Below are 25,950 nucleotides of genomic sequence, written 5' to 3'. Positions count from 1 at the left end.
CCCCACCCCTATCATCCAGCTCGGAGGAAAAACATGACCCCTATTCATCTGTCCTTTGCCCTTAGTTAATCTGGATTCATTTGAGGAGATGATGACAATGGAAAGAAATCGTAATTGCTTAGAAGGAGGAAGCAAGAATGCTTGATGTAAAAGATTTATCTTGGGCCTTTGGTCTCGGAGATGAAGTGGCAGAAATATTTTGAAAGATGATCTCTGGGAAGCCAACATCTCCTCCACTTGATGCTGCCTTTGCCTCTTTGTTCTCTGCATGCAAAATGTTTATGTTCTACGTATACAGTTTTGCTGTATTCATACTGTATGCATTATTAAATCCCTACACATATCCCTATCTGTTACATCATTTCTTATGGGGAAAAATTGCTTTGCTATCTGTCATACCAGTCTTTTTTACAGAAGCGCATCCTTGGCAGATAGTGGGGTGTGACTGTGTTGCTCACAGATGTATGTAAGCAGGAGAGGGATTTAAAAGGAACACACAAAGCAGTGAGTTAATGAAGCTACATTCTTTAAGGGAATGATGTAACCCCTTCTTTTCCATAGTGAGGCCAGTATTCCTTTTTTATCCTCGTAAATTTTAGGGTGGTGTATCTGGATTGCGGTGGGTAGATGTGCAATCCTCACACTTTTTAGTCTGAGTTGTCCCCATTCTGATTTTCTACAGTAGTCTGTTCCTCTACTCCTTAAATATTTTGTATAATAGTTAAATACAGTCACTTTTCCCTGAAACACATCCTATACATTTGATACTTGCATTTAATTTCCACTCATTCTACGTAGATTTCTGTTTATACTCGCCTTATAGTCACCTCTGTCAACTGCTTCCATAGATACTTGCATTTATTTGCTGTGGATATGGCTATGTGAGTATGTATGGATGCTTCTGTGTCACCAGTATGCATGTCTGCACATGCATCTGTTTCTGGGACGTAGGTGATGATTCTGTGTGGAGTTTGGGGCAGCAAAGGTACGGATTGGGTAGTGGAAGGTTGTGTTTGTGTGTATTTATAGAGGTGGAAGAAGAGAGGCTGGTGGTGGTCAGGCAGGTATCCATCAGAAGGAGGACAGACAGGGTACGCAGATGTTTGTATTAGGATAGTTCTGGGGACTCCTGGTCTCAACTTTTCTGGGGTTTTGCTGTCCTCTAGCTCCAGGAGTCTCCTGCTTGTGAACATATAGGTAGATGGCCACCTAGCTCCTGATCTTCAGTCCTTCAAATCTCCTCTTCTGGTCCCCCTGACAAGGTTTTCCGCTTGGTCTCCTGCATTTCTTCCCTGTTACCCTAGACCTGGTTGTAGTGAGGGTGAGGATTGTGAGGAAGTGCCATGTACTTGGATCTTCAGGGGTCTCAACTGAGTTCTGCATGAGGCAGATCCCTTCTTAGGGACTTGGGAGTTGGAAAGCTCTTTGGTAAGTTCCCCTCTGTGAGGAGCAGTGGCTGGGGTCGGTGGCACGCAGGCTGTGGGGGGTTAGGTCTTCACGTGCTTTTGTCATCTTGCATGTGGCATGGAGTAGGGGTAGCACGGCTGCTGGATGCAAGAGCATCCACCTCGCCCTCCCTCTTAGAGTATATTGTCTAGAATTTCTAGTATGAGAATGACTGCAATGGATAAACAAGACAAATTAAACAATAATGAAGAGATAACAAAGATACTTTGTTACTGGAATTTTTTTTTTGTCATTTCTTGACATGTGATGGTGAATGTGTGGCAGCATAGATGGAAAAAGGTGAAATTTAGTTTCAATGTATCCAAATCTTGGGACCATTTTCTGTGTTACGTCTTCATAGGTGATCTGTTAGCTATTGATCCAGCGACTTTGTTGCCTAACTGTAAGGCTGTTGATGAACATTGTCTTCTCCATCCTGAAAGGCATTCACAGCCTAACTGATGTGCTGGGGAGCTGTTTGTGTAAACTCTTCCTGGTCTCCTTTATGTCAAATTAGTCAAGTCAGATCAGAATACCATTTGAAGTATTTGGAATGAGCTGGCTGTTCTCACCTAGGGTGGGTTAGAGAGACCTCATAAGCCCAGATTCCCAGCAGATTAGTGGAGGTAATAACTTCTGACAGGGGAACAAACTAAGTAGAAGTTGGTGGTGTTTGTGCATGTAGATATGGAATAGATCTATAAGAAGATCTACCTCTAACACCAGTCCTTCCTACTCCTGTCATTCGGACTTTATTTAAAAATTAAACTATCTTTGGAGTTTTAGAGTACTACAACAGATCATTCTTGTGCTCCTGGAAGTTTGTAGGGCAAAGAAACTATATAGGACACTTTGTGACATGGCCTTTCCTAACATTCCTGTGCCTCCCTCTTTTAATACTGTTTTCACTTTTTTTTTTCCCTTCTTGGACATTTTTAAAGAGCTAGGCTTATGCATGTAATGATTTTTAAATTGACTTAGAGGAGTTTAAGGTAGAAGAGCAGAGCAATATTTGTTTCCTTTGTGATTAATACATCTGTTCTTACTGGGTCATCTAGAATTAAAAAGAAGTTGACCACTGAAATACTTAAAGCAACCTTAATTATTTAGAACAATTTCATGTTGTTGCAATAACCCATTTCATGTGTCACAGTGCTATTAAAATCTGTCCCTTTAATTGCACATAATGGATTGATTGAATTCTTTTTTGATGTTAGTAAGATAGCTGTCCCTCCTGTAGGCATACTGTTTTCCTATGAGGACAGTCTCTTGGTTGAAATTAAACTGAACCTGTATACATCACTGAGTTGTGATCCTTTAGCACGCAAAATAATAAGACTGGGAATTAGACCACTGTGCAATATCGCATGTGATATATAATATCTTCAAAATTGTAAAATGAATTTGGAAATACTTGTCAAAAATTCCAATTTGTGAAAGTTGAATAAAGGCTTTTATGGTGATTTCTGGGAGGAATTTTCCCCCCTCCCAGAAGTGTACTAGCGTAAAGTACATGCTTCTCAGCACAAGTAGGTTTTATAAAAATAATTCACCTTTAAGATTTCTAAGTAACGTTCGGCAAAAGTTAGTTGCTCTGGTAGGACACAGTGAAAGTTTGAAATCTACCTTGCAAGAGCTTTGTCTTGAAATATGTCAAAACCAGGTTTTAATAAGGGTGTTATTACCTTTTATCTAGAGATGAAATTCATGCCTAAAATTACTTTCCTTGTTTTTACTGGAGAGAACTAGGCTGAAAAGAGTAGTGTTGTGATCTAGGTGCTTTAAATAGGTATAAACCCTCAGTTTCCTATAATAGGCAGGGCCTGTAGAAGGCTTGGTACTTCAAGTTGGTATAAGGCTGATCTGACAGCTCAGTAGCTCTTCATTTGAGGCCTTCTCTGGAATTGTTATCACAAGTTGTCAGGACCATCTGAGAACCGTTGGTCCCTGTGTTGGGAGATTTCTGTTCAGCAGTCTGTTAGAGATAAATGATAGCTATTAGAAATGCACAAGTTGTGTAAGCTCTGTGACATTTGGAAATCTCAGTTTATGGATGCTAACTGATATGCATTCAAAGCTGTGTAGTCTACCTTCATCTACTCAGGCTTTACAGATGCAGTAGTTGTCTTCTCCCCCCCCCCCGGCCCGAGTTCTCTGTTTTTCTCTGTCCTGCTACTGTTGGTTATTGTGAACTTTGCCGGTGGAAGATCTTGTGATGATCTCCTATCTGCTAGAACAGACTTGAAAGTATTACATTTTTCTTAAGATCTCTACTTGACATCTTAATGTTTTTGTAAATCATTGAGCCAATTCATGCTCTTGGCAGCTTTGTGTGTGTGTAATTAACAGCTCTCAAGTATGGTGTAGAGGTGGGTAAATACAAAGAAGCAAATTAGTAGGTGTCAGGACAATGAACTACTTTTTCAGTATGTCTTGTACCCTGTAGGGCAGCTCTAAAAAATTAAGTATACCAAGTGCTAGAGATTGGTGAATCTGATGAGCGTCAGGACATAGGTGGACTCTTCTTGTCCCAGTCAGGTAGAAGCAAGATTGCTGCAGTTCTGGGTGCCCAAGCCCAACCTGCTGTTATTCCCAGTAGATGCACATATGTGCACACACACGTGTCCAGCCGCGGATGAACGCAGACAGAGCAGGGCCTGTATCAGCACCTGCGCAGATGCACAGACACGAGGCTTGCACACACGTGAACAGCACGGATGGCAGGTACTGTTCCTCTCGGTCTGATCAGGATTAATGCCCTCTAGTGAAATACGTACTCACACATGGAAAATGGGTCTCCCCGGTAGCTGGCCTCAGTCCGTCCCAGAGCTGGCCTCAGGCCCGGTTTCCCCAGGTTCGGGCCGGTTTTCCCCAGTGGCGGGCACCGCCCCCCTCCAGCCTCTGTGGTTCGTGTTCCCGCTCCAGTTGCCAGCGCTCGGCTCTCGCGCTGCTGCCCGCTCGTCTGCCGTGAAGGTTGCTGGTGGTCTCTTAGGCGGGCTGAGAATAGAGGGGGTGCCCACGCAGAAGGGGGATGGAAAGAATTATTATTAGTAATAAAGAATTAATTACATCATTACATACGAATATTTAGTGAGATGGTAGGGCGGGCTGTGGTGATCAGGCGCAGGGCTCAGTCAGACGAGGGTACTGACCAGCCAGCTGTTACCCAGACCAGCCCCTTTTATCCCCTTTTGCCTCTTTTCTCACACAGGTTCCTCCCCAGTCCACCTTGATCCCTTCCTTTCCCTGCCTTTGATCCTTCCCCTAAACATCCCGTAACAAGTCTCGCACGTCTCCACAACCCCCTTAAAACACTTCATAAGAAGTCGTGCAGCGTCCCCAAATGCTCTTCCCCTGCAACCCCCGTCAGTCCCACGTCCCTGCGGGTGCTGACCCCCACCAGTCTGCAGGGCCTTCTGGGGAGGGGGTGACCCCACCAACACCTCGGTGGGCTTCTCCCAGGAACGCTGAGCTCTCCTCTGGCGGGCCCAGGGAGCAGCTGAGTCAGGGTGCTTGACCTCCCTGGTCAGCGGTGACGTTGGGGGGGCTCCTTCACCAGAGCGTTGTTCCACTGGTTCTTGTGGGGACTTTGAGTTCACAGTCATTAATCTTTAGTCACATAACCTAATGCTAAGTATACGCAAAAAAATCTTGACACTAGCACTGTAGAATCAAAATGGAAAAGTGGAGTGGAGGAGAAATGTGTTTGTTATCTGGAGCTATTTCCTGAAGCGTTTGTTTACCAGGCCTTTACCCTGCAGAACACTTCCCTGCTTTTGTGCTGTCTGATCTCATATGGCAGTTGGAATCCACTTCGTCGTCCTTGTTTGGAGGGATCTGAAAATACAGATGGGAAGAGGACAGCTTAGCTCTGGTACAGTTGTAGGCTATAGGGAGGCTGCCAGCAGTGTTGGCGTGATGGAGTCTGCCGTTATGGATAGGAGCTGTGAGGGTTAACTTGTTACAAGTGCAGGCGAGCGTCCCTTTTTCAGGAAGATCAGGGCTGTGTACTTTGCAGCATAGTAATGTTTTTTGCTTAAGCCAGAATGGTTAAAAAAGAAGGGAGGTAAGAGCTCTGAGTTCCATTTTAGGGAATGTGACTATCATTACTGCATTTGCGGTAGCCTCCAAAACTAAACAGTTCCTTTGTGGATGTTCCCAGGAAAATGAATTTATGCTTAGTGTGCCTTAATCATAAACTCGGTGCTTGTTGCAGCCACACAGAAGTACGAAATAATTGGCTAGTGTTTTGCCATAGATATTTTATTATATCTCTGTTGGCGGTTAGTCTGACTGGGACAGTTTTGAAGAAAAAGGCTACAGAAATTCTGATTTTTGGAGATACTGTATGTATCTGAAACGCTTAGAGTGAGATTTAGTTGCAGGTTAGCTCTGGGGCTTGTGGCACAGTGCATTGTAGAAAGTTTGGACCTTGCTTGCTTACTGTAGTATCCTTTTAAAAGGTGAGTTAAAAAAAATTTTTTTTTTTTTTGGTTGTTCCCTGAAGAATACTGCATCTAGTTTTGGACCCCCCAATAAGAAAAAAACATCAATAAAGTGGATCCAGTTCAGTGGAGGGCTGTTGAAATGGTGGGGGCTGGAGCACTAGTCCTGTGAGGAGAAACTGGGGGAACTGGGCTTGTCAGCTTGGAGCAGCGATGGCTTCAGGGCTGGGACAGGGACCTTACAGAAGCCCCCAGTGCCCCTGGGGAGATCATTGAGGAGATGGCACAGAGTGGAAGAATGAGGGACAACAGGCGTAAGCTGGTGTGGATCACTTTTTCCCCATGAGGACGGTTGGGCAGAGGCACAGGTTGCCCAGAGAGGCTGTGCAGTCTCCGACCTTGAACGATTTCAAGACTGGATGGGATGAAGCCCTGAGCAGCCTGGTCTGACCTTGGCGCTGACTTGCTGTGAGCAGGAGATTGGACCTAAGACCTCCCGAGGTCCCTTTCAGCCTAAATTGTTCTGTGATTTCATGATGATCTGAGCTTTAAATTGTGCTATTAGCCTTCATGATTAAAATAGATCTTGTTACTTCCTAAACCATGTATGGTAGAAGAGCAGTTTGGCTTAGGTCAAGCTAGTATAGATTGCCTGACCAGCTAACTTGGATCAGGTCATACTGAACTACTACATGTTTATGTTAACAGCAACTTAAAGAATGCTATTTAATTTCTCTGTTATGCTTAGATTGTAAGCACTGGTTAAATATATTTTGTTTCAGATAAATGCAAGTGAAATTCAAAGATTTTCAGATTTTCCATTGTCAAAGAAAACCCTAAAAGGTGAGTACGAAAGTTTTCTTTGGAAAGTAATTTAAGTAAAAATCAATGTATTATTTATCTGCATCTGAATGTTTTTTTGCTTTAAACTAAGTTTTAGATAAGTATTGCCATGTACATTGTTTTCTAAACAGAGGAATACAGCTCTGGGCAAGAAAAAAAATAAAGATTTTTTTTTTTTTCCCCTCCTCTTCCCCTCCCACACTCTCTCTTCCCCTCCCACACTGCCAATACTAGGATTGCAGGAAGCTCAGTATCGCATGGTAACAGAGATACAGAGGCAAACCATAGGTTTGGCTTTACAAGGTAAAGATGTACTTGGAGCTGCAAAGACTGGATCAGGCAAAACCTTGGCTTTTATTATCCCAGTAAGTAATTTACATCCTTCCATTTCTGCTCAAACCAAGTTATTAATGAAATATTGGATGTCAAACAGCTTAGGTTAATAGATCCTGGGAGAGAAGTTATAATTCAACTGATCTAAATGTTCCAAGAAAGCCAAGATACTAATTTAATAAAGCTGCTTGAGGTTCTAAAAGAGGTGTATTTTTGGCCTTAGGAATATTCTGGCACTTAGGAATTCCTTTTTGATCCTTACATTAGTAGACCCTGTGTGATTTGGGAAGTGCTTTGTTTTTTTCTCAGGAATCTGTTTTCCTGGTGCAACTCTAGTTGTCCAGTTCTTCTAAAATTTGAAAACTCAGTGTATGAAATAGAATGGTGAAATTTCTTCAGTTACTTAGACTTTTTTTAGTTGAGTGGTTTTCACCCTTTTAAAAATTTTATGATTTGGACCTCATATAGGAAACTTAAGCTTAGTGACTGTGGACTTCCATTTCCTTGTTGTCTTTTGTGAACTCCTTAAAAATCACTTCCAGGTGCAAGTGGGAAAACAGAATGAAGCCCCCTGTCGTGGATAACACATTTGACTGTTTTACTCAAAACATCATGGTCTGCATTTCATTTCTTCAAGTTGGAAGTATAATTGAGACGTTTGCTTGAAGTGCACATATAAGTGGATACAAACTCCATCATGTTATGATTAGATAAAGGAAAAAATGAATATTTTGATTATGGAAATTTTTTGGTTTAAACATTACTTGCATTTTTGTGAGCATAAATTTCTTTGGAGCCTATTCTGTCAGTAACTGTGGGAACAGTAGTAGATGATTTGAATACTCTCTCTAGTTGACAAGATTTATACTTTATGCTGTTTTTTTTTAAATTTATTTTTTATTAGCAAAGAATAAAAAAAATGTAGGTGGCTTCAAAAGGTAGTCTTGCGAACTTGAGAAGCAAAAATGAGATGGCTCAATTTGTTAATCTAGGAGTAGAAATAGTTTGTTTTACAAACCGTATTTTAAAACAGTTTTAGAGGAGAGAAGTGATGAGAGGAGCTGGAGAGATGAAAAGTGGAAAAAAAAAAAAGGAATTGTACAAGGATGCTTAACAGCTTTCAGTATTTCAGAATGCTTCATGTATTCGTACCTATGAAAACTTTGTGTTAGGATTAGCTAAGACAGTGTTTCTCCAGCGTGACTTCGTAAGAGGAGAAATAATCCTGGTTTGAAGTGTATGACAACTTTAGTTGGAATGCTCTGTATGTAGCATGTGTGGATAGTACTGCTTCAAGTCAAACCAGAATTAAAGTTGCAGTAATTGACTTTTTTCCAGTTGCTCATTCTGTTTCTGGTTCCCACAAAACCTTATGAGCAGGGAAGTTTCTTGTGTTTTTCTACACTGATTTCTATTCTCGTATGAATGATTAAGGCTTAATTTCCAGAATTTAGCAGAGTAGGATTAATTGTGCAGTAAAATGTTTACGATTTACCACCCGTCACTGTCTGTCATAGGTTGATACTGGGGAACTTTGCTACAGCAAGTATCATTACCATCAATTAGAACTGATATGTAATCAAACTATGTGAAAAGTATACTGAAGTTTCTTCAAGTCATTATTTTAATTAGTGTGGCTTTATTTTTTTATGACACTTTTTGTTATAAATTTGTTGTTGTTACATATTTTTCTTCTGAGATTTTTATAGTGAGAACATGGTAATTTTTTTCAGGCTTTGGAGCTCCTGTATCGCCATCAGTGGACTTCAGCTGATGGACTGGGAGTTTTGATAATATCACCCACCCGGGAACTGGCATATCAAACCTTCAAGGTTCTACGTAAAGTGGGAAAGAATCATGAGTTCTCAGCTGGCCTTATCATTGGAGGAAAGGTGGGTCCTCTCTTGGAGTTTGCTGTATGGAAGCATAAATAAGTGCTTTATTAAGTGCTAGTTTAGGAAGGAAACCCTGGAAATAAAAAGTCAGGGAAGACCGTAGTTAATGGGAACTTATCAGTGTCCTCGTTTTCCTGTCTGTGTACTCTGTGTCTTTTGAAGCTTTTGCATATTTACAGTCTTTCCAGGTTACATGACTGGATGGACCTTCCTGCCATGCCTTCCAGGACTATCCTGTTCATTTGGATTATTCTGAAATACTTTTTGCTCAAGCCATGGTTGTGAGCATGCTGAAGAAATTGTGATATCTTTCTAGAAAGAGGAAAGGCTGATCCTTGACTATTCTTTCTAAAAACTATCAATAGGTTAAGCTAACCTAACCATCTCTGGTACTGGGCTTCTAGAGTGAACAACTAGAGCTAAGCTGATTTAACTCCTTTTCAGGATCTGAAAGAAGAGTCTGAAAGAATCCACCACATAAATATGCTGATTTGCACTCCAGGACGGCTTCTACAGCACATGGATGAAACTTCATATTTCTATGCATCTGATCTGCAAATGTTGAGTAAGTTTTTTTAAGTACTGGAAAGTACTCAGAAATATTTTGTAACAGTTCATAATTGTGTGGAGCACTTCCTTGGGTAAAAAGTTTGTCCTAGTCGTGGTATGTAGATAAAATGACATTTAAGTTCACGCACATACAAATTAAAATAGAAAACAACAAAACCCATTTCTTGTGTGTACTTTCTCTGAAACAGTTGCTGAACATGCCTTCCTTAGGATGATAAGAACAAGTAAGTGAGTTAGTAAGGAACCCAAAACCAAATGTAGTGTTTCATATAATCCTTTAGCTCTGTCTTGGCTAACACTGGCCTTTCCTTTCTGGATGTGGCTCTTGTGTTTTTCCTGACATGGTAATTAACTTATGGAATGTCCATTGCAGTGTGTGTATTTTGGGCCAGTTCTAGAAAACACTTTTCTTTGAATTTCAAGAGAGATTGCTGCTCCTTTCATTGTTTTGTTAGCATTGTTAGCTTTGTTTCTTGTCATCCTTCCAACCTGAATAAAAATTTTAGTGTAATGAAAAGGTTTGCCTGCCACTAGGAATTGTGTGATCTTTAGCATAGCTTGAGGAACGTAGAAGCCATTGAGAAGCTACTCAAGCTGATAAAATGTGAAATTATACTTGCTACACTTAGTACAATTCATGGCAATTAGACAAGAATTGCATTAAATGTAGACCCTTTTCTTTCTTAAAGCTTTGTCTCTGTGCTCCTCTGTTTATACCCTGTGTTTCAGTAGTAAATTCAACTTAGGTGCAGGAGAGTCTGTTTTGCTCTGTCATGAATAGTACAGCACTGTTTTATATTCCGTGCTTTTGTTTCAGCAATAGGAGAGGGAGTTTGTAATTTGCAGTCTGTCTGCAAATTGCTGAACTGTTTACTTGAAATGCTGATCTTTTATGCTTCAGTATGTGAAACGGAGGGCTGTAGTGCATAGATTATGGGAAATGCTATGATTTCTATTGCAGTTTTTTTAAAAACATGTTTTATGGAGTACATGAATACCTGTCACTGCTTAAGGCTGGGCGGGCACTTAAAGCGGGTGGCAGATGCTCTCTGTTAACCCTGTCCCTTCCCAGAGGGGGAAGGAGAGGAGAAAAGGGAGAGAGACCGATGGGTTGGAACTTAAACCAAACTTTAATGAAACAATAACAGTGAAAAATAGTATAAATAATGTTAAAGCTAATGCTACTAATAATAGAAATATACAAGGAGGCAGGAGAGCGAGCAGAGTCCCGCCAGGATGCCGGCCATGAGGGAACGAAGGCTGACCCTTGTGATCCCCGAGCTTTATACCGAGTATTCCCGTGGGTGGGATGGAATACTGCCTTGGCCAGGCCTGGGTCACCGGTCCCCTCTGCACCTTCCTGGGCGTGCGACCCCTCCTCCACCTTCCCCCCAGGAGGAGCCCAGCGCAGCCCAAGAGAGCCCACAGGGAACAAGCACCCACCCATGGGCCTTTCTGCATAACGATCCCGCTCCTGCCCCAGCAACAACTACAGACATTAACTGCCATCAGCTCTGACAGCAGGCACTGCCTGAGACCTGGAGTCAGCTTCAGACAGGGCAGTTACTGAGAAAACTTAACTGAAGGAAAAAAAAAAAATCTACTGAAAGCAGAAATAGTTCTGTTTCAGCCAAACCAGGACAATACCTAAGAGAAACCTGTCCTATGCAGTAATTAATCTCTGCAGTTTAAGTAGGCACAGAATTTTGTACTATAAGGATATAATGTATGGGTTTTTTTTTAAATAAATAAAGCTAAAACTGAATTTTCTCAAATCTCTCTCTCAATTCAGTTCTTGATGAAGCTGATAGAATTCTAGACATGGGATTTGCTGATACAATGAATGCAATCTTAGAAAATCTACCTAAGAAACGCCAGACCTTGCTTTTTTCTGCAACACAAACAAAATCAGTGAAAGATCTTGCACGGCTGAGTCTGAAAGATCCAGAATATGTGTGGGTTCATGAGAAAGCCAAGTTCAGGTATGTTGGGGTAACGTTTCTTTTCTGGGAGGGTTAAACCGATAGTGATGCTACTTAACTGCTTCTCTGTCAGTCAGTTCCCTGAATCAGAAGTTACGCTGTGCATCCTCTTCCTTCCTACAGTGTCTGATCCTGTTGTGTGCCTTCCAGAAAGGAAGGAATTTCCAGATAAGAGGGTACTAGTTCTGACTGAATCCTTACAGGGAGGCTGAACCTGCACTTCTCGTGTGGTTCCTCAGGCTGCTTGTCAGACTGGAAATTTTTTTCCTCAGGAGCAAGCCCCAGAGTGAGTTATAGCCTGAATGGAGTGGTGTTCTGGCTCTAGCAGCACTCATTTCTGAATTCTTCCTTTTTTTTTTTTGTTGTTTGGTTTCCTTGCCTCCTGCATGTGCATACTTACTGTGCAGAACCACCAGATGTGTTACACAAATACGATTATTTGTGTGCCGTTGATAAATCTGGCTTTCCAAGGAAATGGTACCCTGTTGGGAAAGTGCAGAATATCAGTCTTGTTTGTGTATTCAATATTCGGTGCCCAGAGGAAAGCATGTGGCATTACGCCATGTGCAGTAAGTCTCGTGGCTTCCCGACATGCTGATTTTACTGTGCATATTCAGGACTCCAGTCCTGTGCACACAAAATAACTTTATCATGTCATACAGTTTGGATCAGAATGGGAGGCCTTTGCTAGAAGTTAAGTATGTGATCTGCCAAGCTCAAAACATTTAATGTGTCACTAAAAGAAAAAAAGTACATGTTGCTTTTTGGCACATTTTTTTCTTTTGAAATCTAAATGAAGAACATTATTTAATATTTTGCATTTCTGTGTGCTCAGTCGTCTAAATGTCAAAGTTCTTATGAACATATATGATTCTTTTTTGCTCTTCTATGAAATATGCATGTATTTGCATATGTAAGATGAAGGAGAGAGGTGAAGCACACTGATAAAAATGGCTTTCCCAAGAGCAGACGAGAAACCGTCAGCAAAATGAACAGCAGAACCAGGCTGAATCTTGAGGCAGTTCAATTTGATTTGATTATCTCCATATCGTACTACCAATACCTTTTCTTAATCAGTAGTATTATCAGAGGCATCTTAAATAAGCATGATTGCCAGAAAAAATTGTGTGGTTAATATCCTCTTAGCAGAAGAGAATGTACAAGCCTAGTGTGTAGTCTTCATTTTGAGGACTGACTATACATCGGTTTCATAGATCTCGCATTTTTTGTGAAGTCTATTTTAAAGCACATTTAATTATTTTAAATATTTGGGAGACTGTGATTAGATAATAAACTGAGTCAAAAAAAGGAAAGTATTCATATGTTTCAGAATTGACTGCCTTAGTATGTAATAGATTATTGCCTTTCGAAAACAGTTTCCTCTGAAAGACTTACAAAAGCAAAAGGTGCTGTGGCATAATTCAAATTTAATAGCAGAATAAAAACTGGAGCGGTGTCTCGTAACTTCATCCTCCCAAGTGGCCACCTTTGATCTGTTTAGGGTGAAGCAGAGGGACTGCAAGAGATGAGATGTATTTCAAGGGCAAAGATGCCAAAGAATTTTTTAAAATTTTATTTTATTCTGTAAAGAACGGAAAGGTGAATTAAGATGACAGTTTAGAGCTTTAGAAAGTCACTTTGCATGTCAGGATGTAATCAGTAGAAGTAGATCAATGCTCTTTTTTTGTGCATGATTAGACTGCGCTTTGACACTGCCTTAAGCACAAATGATGCTTTAATAGGACTAATAGACAAAATTGCATTTTAAGTCAAGGCAATTTGAATGTCACTGCTTAGACATGGAAGGAGTTTGGCGTGCTAGTAGTAAATGAATTTTGAAGTAATGTCAAAAGTCGTCCATCCCTCCCCACTGGCTTTCAGTAAGGAAACTCATTTGTCTTTCAACAGCAGCTTTCTAGTGGAGCTGCTAAGACTTGTTCCTCAAAGTGGGGAACTTTCCAGCCTGACTCCTTTCTCCTTTTTCTGGGTATTTGTCACATACTGTTGACTTAAAAGAAAAGCCAGACAGCTCTGTAGATACTGTATGCCTGTATATTTTCTCCCTTCCCTTCTTTTCTTTCTCATTTCAATGTTACAGGAACTAACAGTATCTAAATGTGGGGTTTTTGTTTGTTGTTTTTTTTTTTTTTGTTTGTTTTTTTTTTCCCCCCCCAGTACCCCGGCAACTTTGGATCAGAACTATGTTGTATGTGAACTTCAGCAAAAAGTAAACATGTTATACTCTTTCCTGAGAAGTCACTTGAAAAAGAAGAGCATTGTTTTTTTTGCAAGCTGTAAAGAGGTATGGCTATTCCCCTCCTTCCCCTGTAGTGTTTTAAAACTATTAAAAAGAAGGTATTCATGTAAATGTCAAGACACCAGAGAGGTGAGTTTCTGGACTAGTTTGCAACAGGAAATTGGGAGAGGAACCAAACATCACCTACTCCTGTAGGCACGTCATGCAGGGCCTGGCTGCTGGGAAGCTCAGGAACCCAGGGTCGCTGCAGGAAGGTTCTGGAGACCTCGGTGTACTCAGCCATTTTTGTGCTCTGCTGTTAAAAATGAATGCTAAAAGTTGTGTCACTAAGGGCCAGCTATTTCAGTTTTGTCTCATGACACATTTAATTGTTGGGTTACAAAGTATTTTAATAGTTGTACCTGCTTTCTTTACAAGCTTTTAAATCTGCCTATGTAAGAAATTATAATTGCGAAATAGTGCAGGGAAAGGTTTTCTTACAGTTATATAGGAAGTAATCCTTCAAATATCTACTTGTATAAATGTTCTGGGACTATTCTATTGACGTTATTTGTCTGTGTTTGTGTGGTGCATTTCTATAACTACTGCCTGTATCAAATATTTTACAACATCTAACGGTCTAGTAAATATTCATTGGAGTTCTTCCACTTGTGCAAGAGGTTACAATATTTTTGTTGTTCCGCGGTTGGCTGGTGAGTACAGTGAGGTGGTAGGCTTAGTTGTATGGAAATTCTCTGAGCTGTAGCTGTTCCTGCAATATACACAGTTTCTGTAACTATTTTCTTTAAAAAAAATCAGATAGCTGCCTGCTATAAAATAATGCTGCAATATAGTACTGTACGTAAGAGTGAACAGACTGCTTTTACAAGAGAAGCTGTAGAAGCTTGAAATATTAAACCAAGACTGTGTAGACCGCTTTGAGTCGTAAGCCTAGGACACTACACCCCTCCGGTATTGTCTAAAAGCTGTGCTTCTGACGGACTTTTGATACTTTGGTTGTTTGCATGCAGCCTAGCTAGTCATGTCCCAAGTTGTTCCTTTTAGGAGATGCCATCAAAAGGCTTGCCAATCTTCTGCCACAGTTCATTTCTTCTTTTAGTACGTGGGCATGTGACAAAGTCTCCAAATAGCATCTCTTGTCTCTGATGTGGGGAAAAGTGTAGTTTGTTTGATATACTAAGTCACTTGCTATATACTGGATAGGATCTTAACAAGTTGTAACATAGCATGGTAATTTTTTTTTTCCCCACCCTGGTTTGTTGGGTAGGTCCAGTATTTATTCAGAGTGTTCTGTAAGCTTCAGCCTGGTCTTCCTGTATTAGCACTCCATGGCAAGCAGCACCAGATGAAGAGAATGGAAGTCTACACTTGTTTTGTTCGGAAAAAGGCGGCAGTACTTTTTGCTACAGATATTGCAGCTCGTGGCCTGGGTATGTACCAGCAGAAACCATAGTTATTTGCAGTGTGATGATCTAACCCTATTGAGACTTTATCAGACTTTATACTCTGAAGAGCACCCTGATTTGTAAGAAATGAAGCTGTAGTTTGCTTAAGAGCTCATTAGGGTATCTCAGAAGAGGTATGCTTCTGAGAGTTTTGCTGTTTCTTTACTGAAGAGGTCCGTTTATTTTTTCTTTTTGTCCCAGAAAGACCTGTGCTGTCACTAGTTTTGTAATGGCATTTGTTAGAGGTAGTCAGTAGAAGCTGTCATTTATTTATGTCAGTCTGTAGACAATCTCATTTTTCCAGCCATGTTCTGTGACAAATATCTGGAATGAGAGAAAATGGAAATAGTGATGTATTTGCTTACTACACGCCATAAGGCAAGATTTCAGCAGTTTTAAGTATTTCTGATGTGGCTGTATCCTGTGGGTTATTCCAAAGGATATGAAAAATTGCTAACCTACCAGTATGTGGAAACAAAAACCTGAAGAAGTTTTAATATCTGAACTACAAATGGCATTATAGGACTGTATGCTTAAGGAGGCAGAGAAATAGATGAGGGAAAAAGCAAGAATATTTATAGGACCTGTTTTGGCTTGAGTTTCTTTCCTCTGGTTATTACCTGCTGAATTATGATTTACAACTTTATTTTCAGTAGATACTTTGGACGTTATTTATTTATTTATTTATTTAGTACTTGGAGGCATTTGGGTATGACACAAAACTGTTTTCAGGAGTCCACTCGTTCTTCTTTCAGCTAGCAAACTCCATTGTCCAAAATGTAAGGTTTTGTCAGTATGCTACAAAAGGAAGGAAGGTACTCTAGAAACTGAAGGCAGAAATGAAAACTGTTTATTATACCTTCTATACTGTTGAAATCTCAGTAGTGAGGATCTAATGTGGGTATGGTTGGTTGGGTTTAGAGCGTAGGTATAATTGTGGAATACAGCGTAACTGCAGACTTGGTCAGGAAGTAACACGAACTTACTCTAATGCAAGGCATGCTGCTGCTGGGTGAACTGCAGTAGTTAGAAAATGCTTGTTAATAATATCATTCACATTCAATGTTGCCTTCTTTGTCAGGTTTGGTCACCCTCTCGTGTCTTTGAGAGGGACTATGATATTTCTGTAAGTGGACAGCTGAAGTAGGGCTGTCTCGCCACAGCTAACTTCAAACTCTGATGGTGTAGGATACTGATACTGTAGGTGAAAAGTGGGACAGACACTGTTATTTAATTATTAAACATAGTAGTGTTTCATCGTTTGTGTGACAGAAAGCATGTCTGTTCTGGTCAAGTGTGAAATTCTGTTCCATTCAGTGCACTGTTTTAATTTAGGAAATGAAGACACCATTAATTTTAGCTTTCTTTGATGAAGAGAATGATTGTTTATGATATGCTAATACATGCAATTAATTTTATTTGTATTTTGGAGGCTGCACCCAGTGTCTGCAAATTGGTCTAAATGGTGGCTCTTACAGGAATTAATGCTCCAAAATAATATGTTGCTCTTGAGTAGGAGGATTTCGAGTTCAGTGAGCTTAAATTTTGACATATTTCATTCTTTGCACAGATTTTCCAGCAGTGAACTGGGTTATTCAGTTTGATTGTCCAGAAGATGCAAACACCTACATCCACAGAGTGGGAAGAACAGCCAGGTTTGTTTTCACTTTTGATTAATATTTTAATGTTTAAAACTAGATCGCTATAGGGATGGATTAGTGGCTAAAGACTCACTTGAAAAAAATCAGGATACAAATTGGAAAGAAAGAAGGGTTGTTATCACCAGAAGAGCCTTTTGATTACTGAAGAGTGATGGTTTGACTTAATCATTTCTTAGTGAGCTTCAGAGACTCCTTACGGCAGACAGAAAAAATACCCTCAGTTGTTTAATCTGATTAGGGAAGATTAATAGTGAGGAAGCAAAAATATTCTTTTGCACTTGGCAAGATTACCTCAGAGACTGTTGAGCATGTTTGTGGGTGGAAAAGCTTGTTTTGCCACTGCCATTTATAGATAAATAAGGCTTTAGGCTGTGGATCCAATTTCTTTGTGTCATTGAAGACTCTTCAAAAGAATGGAAATATTTCTTCCTTGTTTTAATTTGAGGAGGAAGCAATCAAATAATGTTCATTACAGGTTAAGTTTTTAATTTTCTAAGTCTTTTGTAGGATTATATTCTTAGGGATAGCTTTAGTTCAAATATTTGTGGCTAGGCCTTTATGATGGAAGGGAGTTAACCAGATACACTGTTGAAAACCTAGTCCTTGATCTCTGAAGTAGATTTTTAAGAGAAACAGCAGCTATTGCTGCATGTAATTCGGTAGATCAAAAACTTTATGCAATTATCTGAAGGACGAAATGCAAGGCCTGGCATTTTATCTTGTACATAATTTAATTTATTTGTAGTAGGGTTTGCAATATAGGCAGTTGTCAAACCTAATGACAGAGCAATTGCTTGGAATAGGGCTTCAGCACTCTGCACTTTAGGAATTTGAAATCTGTCTTCTGTGATCAGGTGGCATTAAGTTTTGGTGACTGTAATAGGAGTGTGTACTTCCAGCCCTTTTCCAGAATGTGGAAGTTCTAGCCATGTTTTCATTGTAATTGGTAGCATTTCTGCCCCATTTTGTCCTGTGCTCTGCATTTTCCTATCTACCTGTTGTAGTAGAAGGGGATAATACGTTTTTTAATGCTTTTGGAAAAAAAAAATCTATAAGCAAAATCAGTGAATCTTGTATATAATTAGATAAAACATGTAGCTATTTGGCTAAAATCAAATCTGGATGTAATCTTATGCATACCGGTTGAGAGGAAAGCATATAGGCTTAGAATTCTGAGAGAATTATGAGGGGTGTTCCCCACGCCCTCCACTTTTTTTTTTTTTTTTTTTTTTTAAATCCTGTGTGGCTTCCACAAAAGGTTTATAATTTTGTCTTTATGGCACACTGTCATCGTGGAAAGGAAAATGAATGTATTTGGCACTGTTTAATTGGCAGTTTCTAGGAGGCTTGTTGAGCTCTTCCCGAGCTGTGTCACTGAGTTAAAGCACCTCCCCGGAGTTATAATCCTCAGGGCTTTTCCCGATTCTCATTAGGCACTCAGAAGAGCGATTGTAAGTAGGTTTAGAGAGGGGAAGCAGCTACATAAAGACAAATAACCCTTCTTTTCCATAATGCTTTTAATAAAATGTCACTCTGATGAGGATGTTAGCCTTGCAACCTTAAGGGTCTGTCTTGAGCAGCCTCTTAAATACAGCCTTCTGTGATTGCTTGAGGGACAGATTTAGAGAGAAAATTGGGGCAGGGAGTCTGTCCTGAAGGTCGTGGGCTGGGCTGGATGCCTGCCCCTTGCTTCACCGGGCTGTCGTCTCCATTTCCTTTTATGTGACTTTTTCAGTAGCCAGACCTTCCAGAAACAGGGAGTACATCTGAGCAAGCTGTTTGAGCTGGTGGCAGGGTGGTGACTGATACTGAAAGCAAACTCCTTCTGTAGCAGAAGCTTTATGGGTATTTTCTGTTTGTTAATCTGATACAAAGATCAAGGAAGGTTCTACCTACACTGGGCTTTCATTTTGGAGAAATGTATAGGCTCTCTGTGTCCTTAAAGTAAAGCAGTCCTGCAAAGAGATTTATTTAGTGAACTTAACAGCATGAAATAAATATTTGAAAATAAACCAAGGGAGATGTCTAATAGTTTTAAATAAATACTCTGCCCTAAGTAAATATGCTAATGCAGTTTTAGATGTGGATAATTGAGAATGTACTTCTCAGTGAACTCTTAAGTGTCGAGTAGCAAACTTCACTTGTTTTCGATTGCTACAGTTAGTATGAGAAGCTTGTGTTTCTTCTAGAAACTTGATAAAAATGAACGGAACTGCAGTTTAGTAGTCCTCATTAATGAGGTTAGAGATAATTACAAATTTTCATGGGTTATGAGAGTGTATAATTGCATAGAATGAAAGCTAAATTAAATATCTCAGCTAATTAAGAGACTGTGTTAAACCGTAATTAAAACTGGGATGCCAAATACTGTTTACTTTTGAAATCAAATTATTTTGTGATACAAAAGTAAATATGAAAGTCAAGAGAGAAATTGTTTTGGGAATGGGGATGAAAAACCTTTGACTAACAATTGTGGATGTGTTCGCACATCTGTTTTACAGCTTTGCAAAGCCTTATCTAATATGAAAGATAATGATTGATTTTTGAGTGGATAAGACCACTGTGCTCCCTAGGGTAGCATTTCACTTGCGTTTTATCCTGCTTAAGAACGTAAATTGCAACTCCTGCATTTTTGATTTATGGTAAAGTAAGATCAAGAAAACTTGGGTGTTGTCCAGTAATGCTTTTACTTTATAGTAGAATTGGCATATCTGGAGTATGGTGGGGTTTTTTTGCTGTTGTTGTTTTGGTTTTTTTAAATTTGGGATTGGAGTGGTTGGAAGCTATTTCTTCCAACTGCTTTTAAAGTCTTTAAATAAAGTCTTAACTAGTTCAGTAACAGAATTTCTAAAATACAGTATCACGGCCAGGCCCATAAATATTTTTGGCTATATTTTTGTCACACAATCTCTTAGAAGAATCTGTAATGTAAAACACTAGATCACAGTGTTTTCCTGTGGGTTTTGGTTTAAAAAATTTGGAGTAAATAAGAGCTGCTTGTAGCAGTTGTCTGCAAAACTAATTCCTTCTAGCTTTTAATTTCTGTTAATACCTTCTGTTCTGTAGTCTATGAAGCCTACAGTTGAAAATATTCTTTAATTAATTTTGTGAAACAAGTTACAGTGCCACTAGGGGGCAGCAGAAGATAATAATTTTTGAAGCACACTGATACTTACTTTTTTTCCCAGCTGTTCTTCCAAACGTAATTTGTAAGTTGTATGGTATGAAAAAAAACATCCATAGGGATATTTTTCTTTCAGTTGTGATTGCATTGATGAGTAGAAAAGACACTGAAAAATCTATCTTTCCAGTCATGCGTAAATATCTTGTATTTTGGATGTACCTGTATCCTGGCATGTCTCAGTAATTAATTAATTTTTTTCTTTCTAATTAATTAATTTTCTTTCCTAGCATTACATTCCTCCCTCCACTTCATTTCTTTGGTTTTTTTTTTTCCTTCAGAGGAGACTATTAAAAACTGTTACTTAAATTTAGTGATTTTTCTGTCAGGAGTCTTTCTTTTTTTTTTAAAGACACTGACAGTGGGATGTTAAACAGAATAAATCTTTTTGCTCTGCAGTTTTTATCTGTGGTATGTCCAGAACTTTATATAGGATTTAGGTCTGACTCAGGCTCAGACTTCTGATGGTATTTAATCCAGGCTAATTGATTAGGTTTCTTAGGTGCTTAAACTGACTTAGGAAAGTCACTGTAATTTTGTTGTTAAACGTAGTGTGGGTACTGGCATGCGTGTTCTGTCTAGCTCTACATATGCTTTTTTCCTTTTGGTAAATAATATTCTGAAAACAAATGGAATAATAAAAGTCCGTCTTCCCGAAGCAGGATACTCTGTTACCTACCATCTTTGTACTGGTTGGTACGATGATTAGAGCCAAGAAGTATGAGTAAAGACTTAAAAGATCTATAGTTTTTTTTGATGCCTTGTGAATACTGAAGAATACACACACATCAAATATTGGAAAGGTGAAAGGCACATGTCATATAATGATCTTATTCTGTCATGAAGTGAAATGCTTTGAAGCGTGCTTATTGGAGCTCTCCTTAAGTAATTGCACATTGTATGTGTGAAAGTGAGACTAATAAGCCTTTGGAGTAATCCTTGCAAGTAGCAATAAAGCATTTAAAAATGTAGAGTGACATAATGGAACTTTTTTCAATGGTGGAAGCTTGATGATTTTTTAATTTTTTTTTTTTTTTAAATTGGGAAATATATCCCAGGGATACGTGTCTTGGGTCTTGAATAAACAGTACAGTCAAGATGGCGGGTCCTTTTTTATTTTATTTTTTTTTTTTTTTAATATTTAAGACCCATTGAAGCACTTTTACTGTTGTTTCTTTAAAAATAGATGCAGTATTTAGACCATCTCATGTTATATTGCAGTCATCATCCTAACTCAAGTTAAGTAAAAATAGCAGCTAGTGGAGGTCACAAGAAATTGTTGACGCCACGTATTTAACTTGCAATTCACATTATTAAATTCTCTAAAATTAAACACTGTATCCTAGCTACAGTCCTGACAGTGGCCTGCGATGCTTCAGTCGTACTGACTGGCACTGTGTTACCTATTAGAATTCTCTTCATAATGACACGGTATGAATGTTCCAATACACTGAAATATTAAGTGGCTAAGGTTATTACCTGCTGACATGAAGCTATGCTGTAAGCTGTAATAAAAAAAAATAAGCACATGTATTTTAATACAGTAGAGTAGACACAGCTGCTGTGGAAAATGGATTGCTTACAGTCTAGTTGGAGGACCCAACAACCTCCCAAGGCCTTTTGAATTCAATTTATTCTGAGACTAGTGTGATAAGGTTGATGAGCCACTGCCTGAATAGGCAGTGTCCATTATTTCTTCTGACTCAGTCTGTCTGCCAAACAAGGCTGCCTATCCAGTACGACTGAATAAAGGGGATTATGGTTTTGTGATATGAATAAAACCTAGTTGCATGGTTCTCAGAACTTGGCAATAGATATAAATGGGCTACTGTCCAGACAGGAGAAGAAAAAAAGATATTAAATGATCAGAGGAAAACAAAACCCCCCAAATAAACAAACCCTGAAGCAATCTCTGACTTCATAGCAATATTTACTGCTAATTTTTTGGAGATACTGAACTAAGGTCCATACAGTGGAGAAATAGGAGTGAACAGAGCATTAGAAGTGAGCTAAAGCAAAACTATAAAAATGAAGCCAGTTCTCTGTTGTTTGTTTTAAATGCTCCGTGGGATGTTGGTCTGCTCATAACCCGTGGGACAGAGCTCTTCTCCCTGCCTGAATTGAGGAACCAGCAGTGAACATGGGCTATCTGCAGTGTTCCTTAGCTGTGAATAGCAAGCACGTTTTCTGATCTCTTGTAATTTTTGTTGGACTGCTTTCATAGGACTTGCTGTAGATGATATAGCACAATTTCAGTTAGCAGTGCATGCAAATCTCTTGTTAAAGATTTGTTGTTTTAAACAAAAATATCTATTACAGAAAGAGACCGTTGATCATGCAGATGGCATAGAAATTCCAATATTCGTGCATTTGTTTTCTGTGCTTGTTTGTCACTAAAAGAATAACAAATTACCATGTTAGGGAAGAAACCCAGCAGCATAGAAGGTATGATAAACAGTAGATAAAACTGTTCTTGCTCCTGGGCTTGGAGAAATAATGTTTTCTTGGTTTGAAGCTTAGATTTCACCAATCTTCATCATGTCAGAAGACCCAGAAGGTAGTATAATTAGAAACAAAGTTTTGCCTGAATTGAGCCCAATATGGGAGACCTAAAGCTGTTGCTTTAAGAAATATGTTTAAAAATGGTAGCTTATATAATCAGATTTAATAGTTGAATTTTAAAACAAAACTATGGATTATTGTATTTCTGTGGAAGGCCTTAGGGCTAGATATGGATATTAGTTTTGCTTTGTTGAAGGATAGTGTGTGGGTGAAGGGATTTATTCATATGCATATCAGATTGAAATAGGTCTTCTCAGAATAAGCCTGTCCATTTTGATATGTTTTGGATATATTTTTATAGCTGTCTTGTATTGTTCCTTTACATAAAAAGAATGCAACACAAACGTCTGCGTCAATGAAATGCTTTTTCCTTCACTACCATAGTTATTTTATCAAGGAATTGAAAATAATTTTGAAATAAATTATAAATTACGTGCTAGAAATAATAGAACTTGACTCACTCTAACTTTTGTCTAGTCCATATTATAATAAGCATAATTGTTGGGTTTTTAGCTGACCTATAGATTGGGAAATCACTGTTGTAACCTAGCTTCCAAAAATTAGGTGTATTTTTGTGTACTCGGATGGTGATTCTTACTTTTCAAGTACTTCTTACAACAGATAAAGAACTGTACTATGCCAGGTTTTGTTCTTTTTTCCTTATCCTCAAGTCTCAGTTGCAATAGTGTGTACATTAACAAATACCTATATAATTTCACTGGCATATTCTTTCAGTCTTTACAGGGGTAAATCTTTGCTCTAGAAGCAGGGATCTGTGCTGCTTTTTGAATTTTGCTTGTCAGTTATTCCACATGATAGAATTGTCTTGTTCTGGATTCTGTATGGAAACTAAAATTGTTTACAAAGGTTTGAAGAACAATATTTATGCAAAATCAAGTGCTCCAGAATATTTATGCTCTGAGAAGGGTGTGAATGATGAGCAGTGAATAAATGATCGCCTTACATGGTGAATAATTTGGCTTCACAGTGGAAGTAAGTATTAAATAGTTTTGTATTAATAGTTTGCAACCATGAACAAAGAATCCAGCAGAAGAAGAGTGAAAATACATAATTAGAGCATATCATAATGCACGTGCAAAACCAGGCAAATTTAGTGGGCTTGGTTTTGATGCTATTCCAAGTGCTTAACTTACTGACCTTGATGTTTTAAGCAAAGGAGTCTTTTGCTTACTTCTGATAAGTCTCTAGCAAATTTGGTCTGAGTGAGAAGGAAACAGCTCAGAAGTTGACTTGGCTTCCTTGACGCCTGACTTCCTTTCTCTGAAGGGATCTACTGTGGAGAGTTTCTGCAATACTAATGTATCTGAAGGTGGCTTGTTGGCTTGAATGCAAGACATTTTAGGAATGGGCTTTGATTTAAACTCACAAGTTTTGCAGTGATACCTTACTTCCTCCTATGTCTTTTGACAGATGAGATGACAGCATATGTTGATGCTATTCATCCTGGCCCAGTTAGGCTAAAATTAGATCTTTAATCAAGTCAACTTGGTAAAGTCCTATTTAAGTTACAGATTAAGAAACCCACAAAACACCTTTTTTTTAGTATGGTGGTAGATGTGTGACCTCCAAGGCGTAAAAATTACATACTTATGGTTCCTTGCATGTTCGTGTATGGTAAATATCTTCAAAAATGTTATCACCTCCGTTATATTGAGTTTTCTGTAATGGGAAATACTCCAGTTCAGGAAACTGTAATGCAAGTATCTTTATATCCGCAACCATCCTCCCCCAAATTTTACGATTATCTCATCATCTCCATTTTCTCCTTTGCCAGTTTTTAAAATAGATTACTTTTTTCTTGCCACACAAATGAGAAATACTGCCTATAACTCTCTTGAAATTTGGCATCAACTTACATCTTCTGAAATACAAATGTTAGGGAAACATGTTGCAATACATCTGTTCAAGACAACCTGTGTAACATTTCCTGTAAGGTCTGCATATCCATGCAGAGCATCCTTCCAGTTCTCTTTCCATTGCTTTCCCATCATTTGTTTTCCTACTGGATGTCCGCTCTGCAACAGAACACTGGTGCCGGATAACCATCAATCAGATGGTTCCCATTCCTATTTTATTCTGGTATCACTGTGACTCATACGTCACTGACAAAATACAGTGCATTTGATGGAACTGTATGTTACGATGGTCGTGGCGAGGACGTAAAATTACTCTGAACATAGAGCAAGCTCAACTCTAGCTGCATGGCAAGGTGGAATTGATTAATAACGATGTTACGTTTTCATCTATTGCCTTTGTGATAAGGGTAGTATTGTTTGCTTTAATAGTATTGGCTAAGGGTATATGTAGCCTTTGACTGGATCTAATCAAGGATAGGTTGAGATTAGCAAAAATTGAGTGTCTCTTTTTGGCCTGCACAAAAAGCGTTTTTTCTCATCCTGTCCTCACTGAGTTGTTGCCATGCTGTTAGTTCCTTCATGCTAGATACCAGCTGTCGGCTCAGGGTGATTTTTAGAAGAAGTTTAAGATAGATTCTGTCATGGTGAATAAACTATCCTCTTGATTTTAGTGTTTTCTTTTATTTCTTTTTTGGTATGAAATGAAACTGTTTGGCAACTCTTTGTGTTTCTTTGCTGGGGAAATGGTATTCTTGACATCTTAAACCATTTTTCTCTACTTCTAATTAGCCAATACCATGCTGTCCTAAGTAATTTATCCCATTTCCTTCTTGTCCAGCTTTTGGTGCTTGCCCTTGATTGTAGGCATCCTTTTTCTCATCTACAGTCAGTATAAATATATCATTCCTACCCTTTGCTTTATAGTGCTAATGATGATTTGTCACAGCGTCCTTGCTTGTAAGTCAAGACTGAGTTGCAGAGAAGTTACTTGCCTTTTTGATAAGTATTGAAGCCAGTAGACGCTAGAAAATAAGACAAATATGAACTAGATGTGATTTTTTTCTCCCCCCCTCCAAAGACTTTCTGCAAGTAAGATGCAATTTTCCATAGAATTGGAATGAATTATATCTGGTACCCTAAGAGACTGTTAAAATTGCAATGCAAAGATGAGTCCCTGCTCATCCCTTTCTTGATCACCTTGAGGAAATGACAAAAAAAAGTACTATCACAAATTACTACACGGTCCTAGAAAGTTTGATTACTTTGAGATTTTTTAATTTACTTTTCTCTAGCACAGTTGAGGTGTGTACTTAGTGAATAATAAATCACCAGAGTGAATTAACCTTTTAGGACAGCTGTTTGGTTTTGGTGATGGTGGACAACTTGAAGGCTGTAGTCAGCAAGAATGGGGAGAACTTCTCCTAATGTCTTCTCATCTGCAGAAGTAGTCCTC

General features: G+C 38.9%; 1 protein-coding gene across 1 annotated transcript in view; it reads left to right on the top strand.

Annotated features, from left to right (window-relative positions):
* Window positions 1-6,679: 6,679 nt before the first annotated feature.
* Window positions 6,680-25,950, top strand: part of DDX10 (DEAD (Asp-Glu-Ala-Asp) box polypeptide 10) — a gene marked incomplete at its 5' end in the record, with an annotated part of 31,960 nt that continues 12,689 nt past the window's right edge. Inside the window, 8 exons of the mRNA XM_009704256.1 lie at window positions 6,680-6,734; window positions 6,969-7,099; window positions 8,801-8,959; window positions 9,407-9,527; window positions 11,325-11,514; window positions 13,690-13,816; window positions 15,039-15,201; window positions 16,787-16,871. Coding sequence (XP_009702558.1) covers window positions 6,680-6,734; window positions 6,969-7,099; window positions 8,801-8,959; window positions 9,407-9,527; window positions 11,325-11,514; window positions 13,690-13,816; window positions 15,039-15,201; window positions 16,787-16,871 — 1,031 coding nt within the window. The remainder of the gene's footprint in view (window positions 6,735-6,968; window positions 7,100-8,800; window positions 8,960-9,406; window positions 9,528-11,324; window positions 11,515-13,689; window positions 13,817-15,038; window positions 15,202-16,786; window positions 16,872-25,950) is intronic.

This window comes from Cariama cristata, unplaced genomic scaffold (assembly GCF_000690535.1).
Source record: "Cariama cristata isolate BGI_N322 unplaced genomic scaffold, ASM69053v1 scaffold6147, whole genome shotgun sequence".
NCBI lineage: Eukaryota > Metazoa > Chordata > Aves > Cariamiformes > Cariamidae > Cariama > Cariama cristata.
Note: the sequence above shows the minus strand (reverse complement) of the source record. Positions and strands in the feature narration are given on the sequence as shown.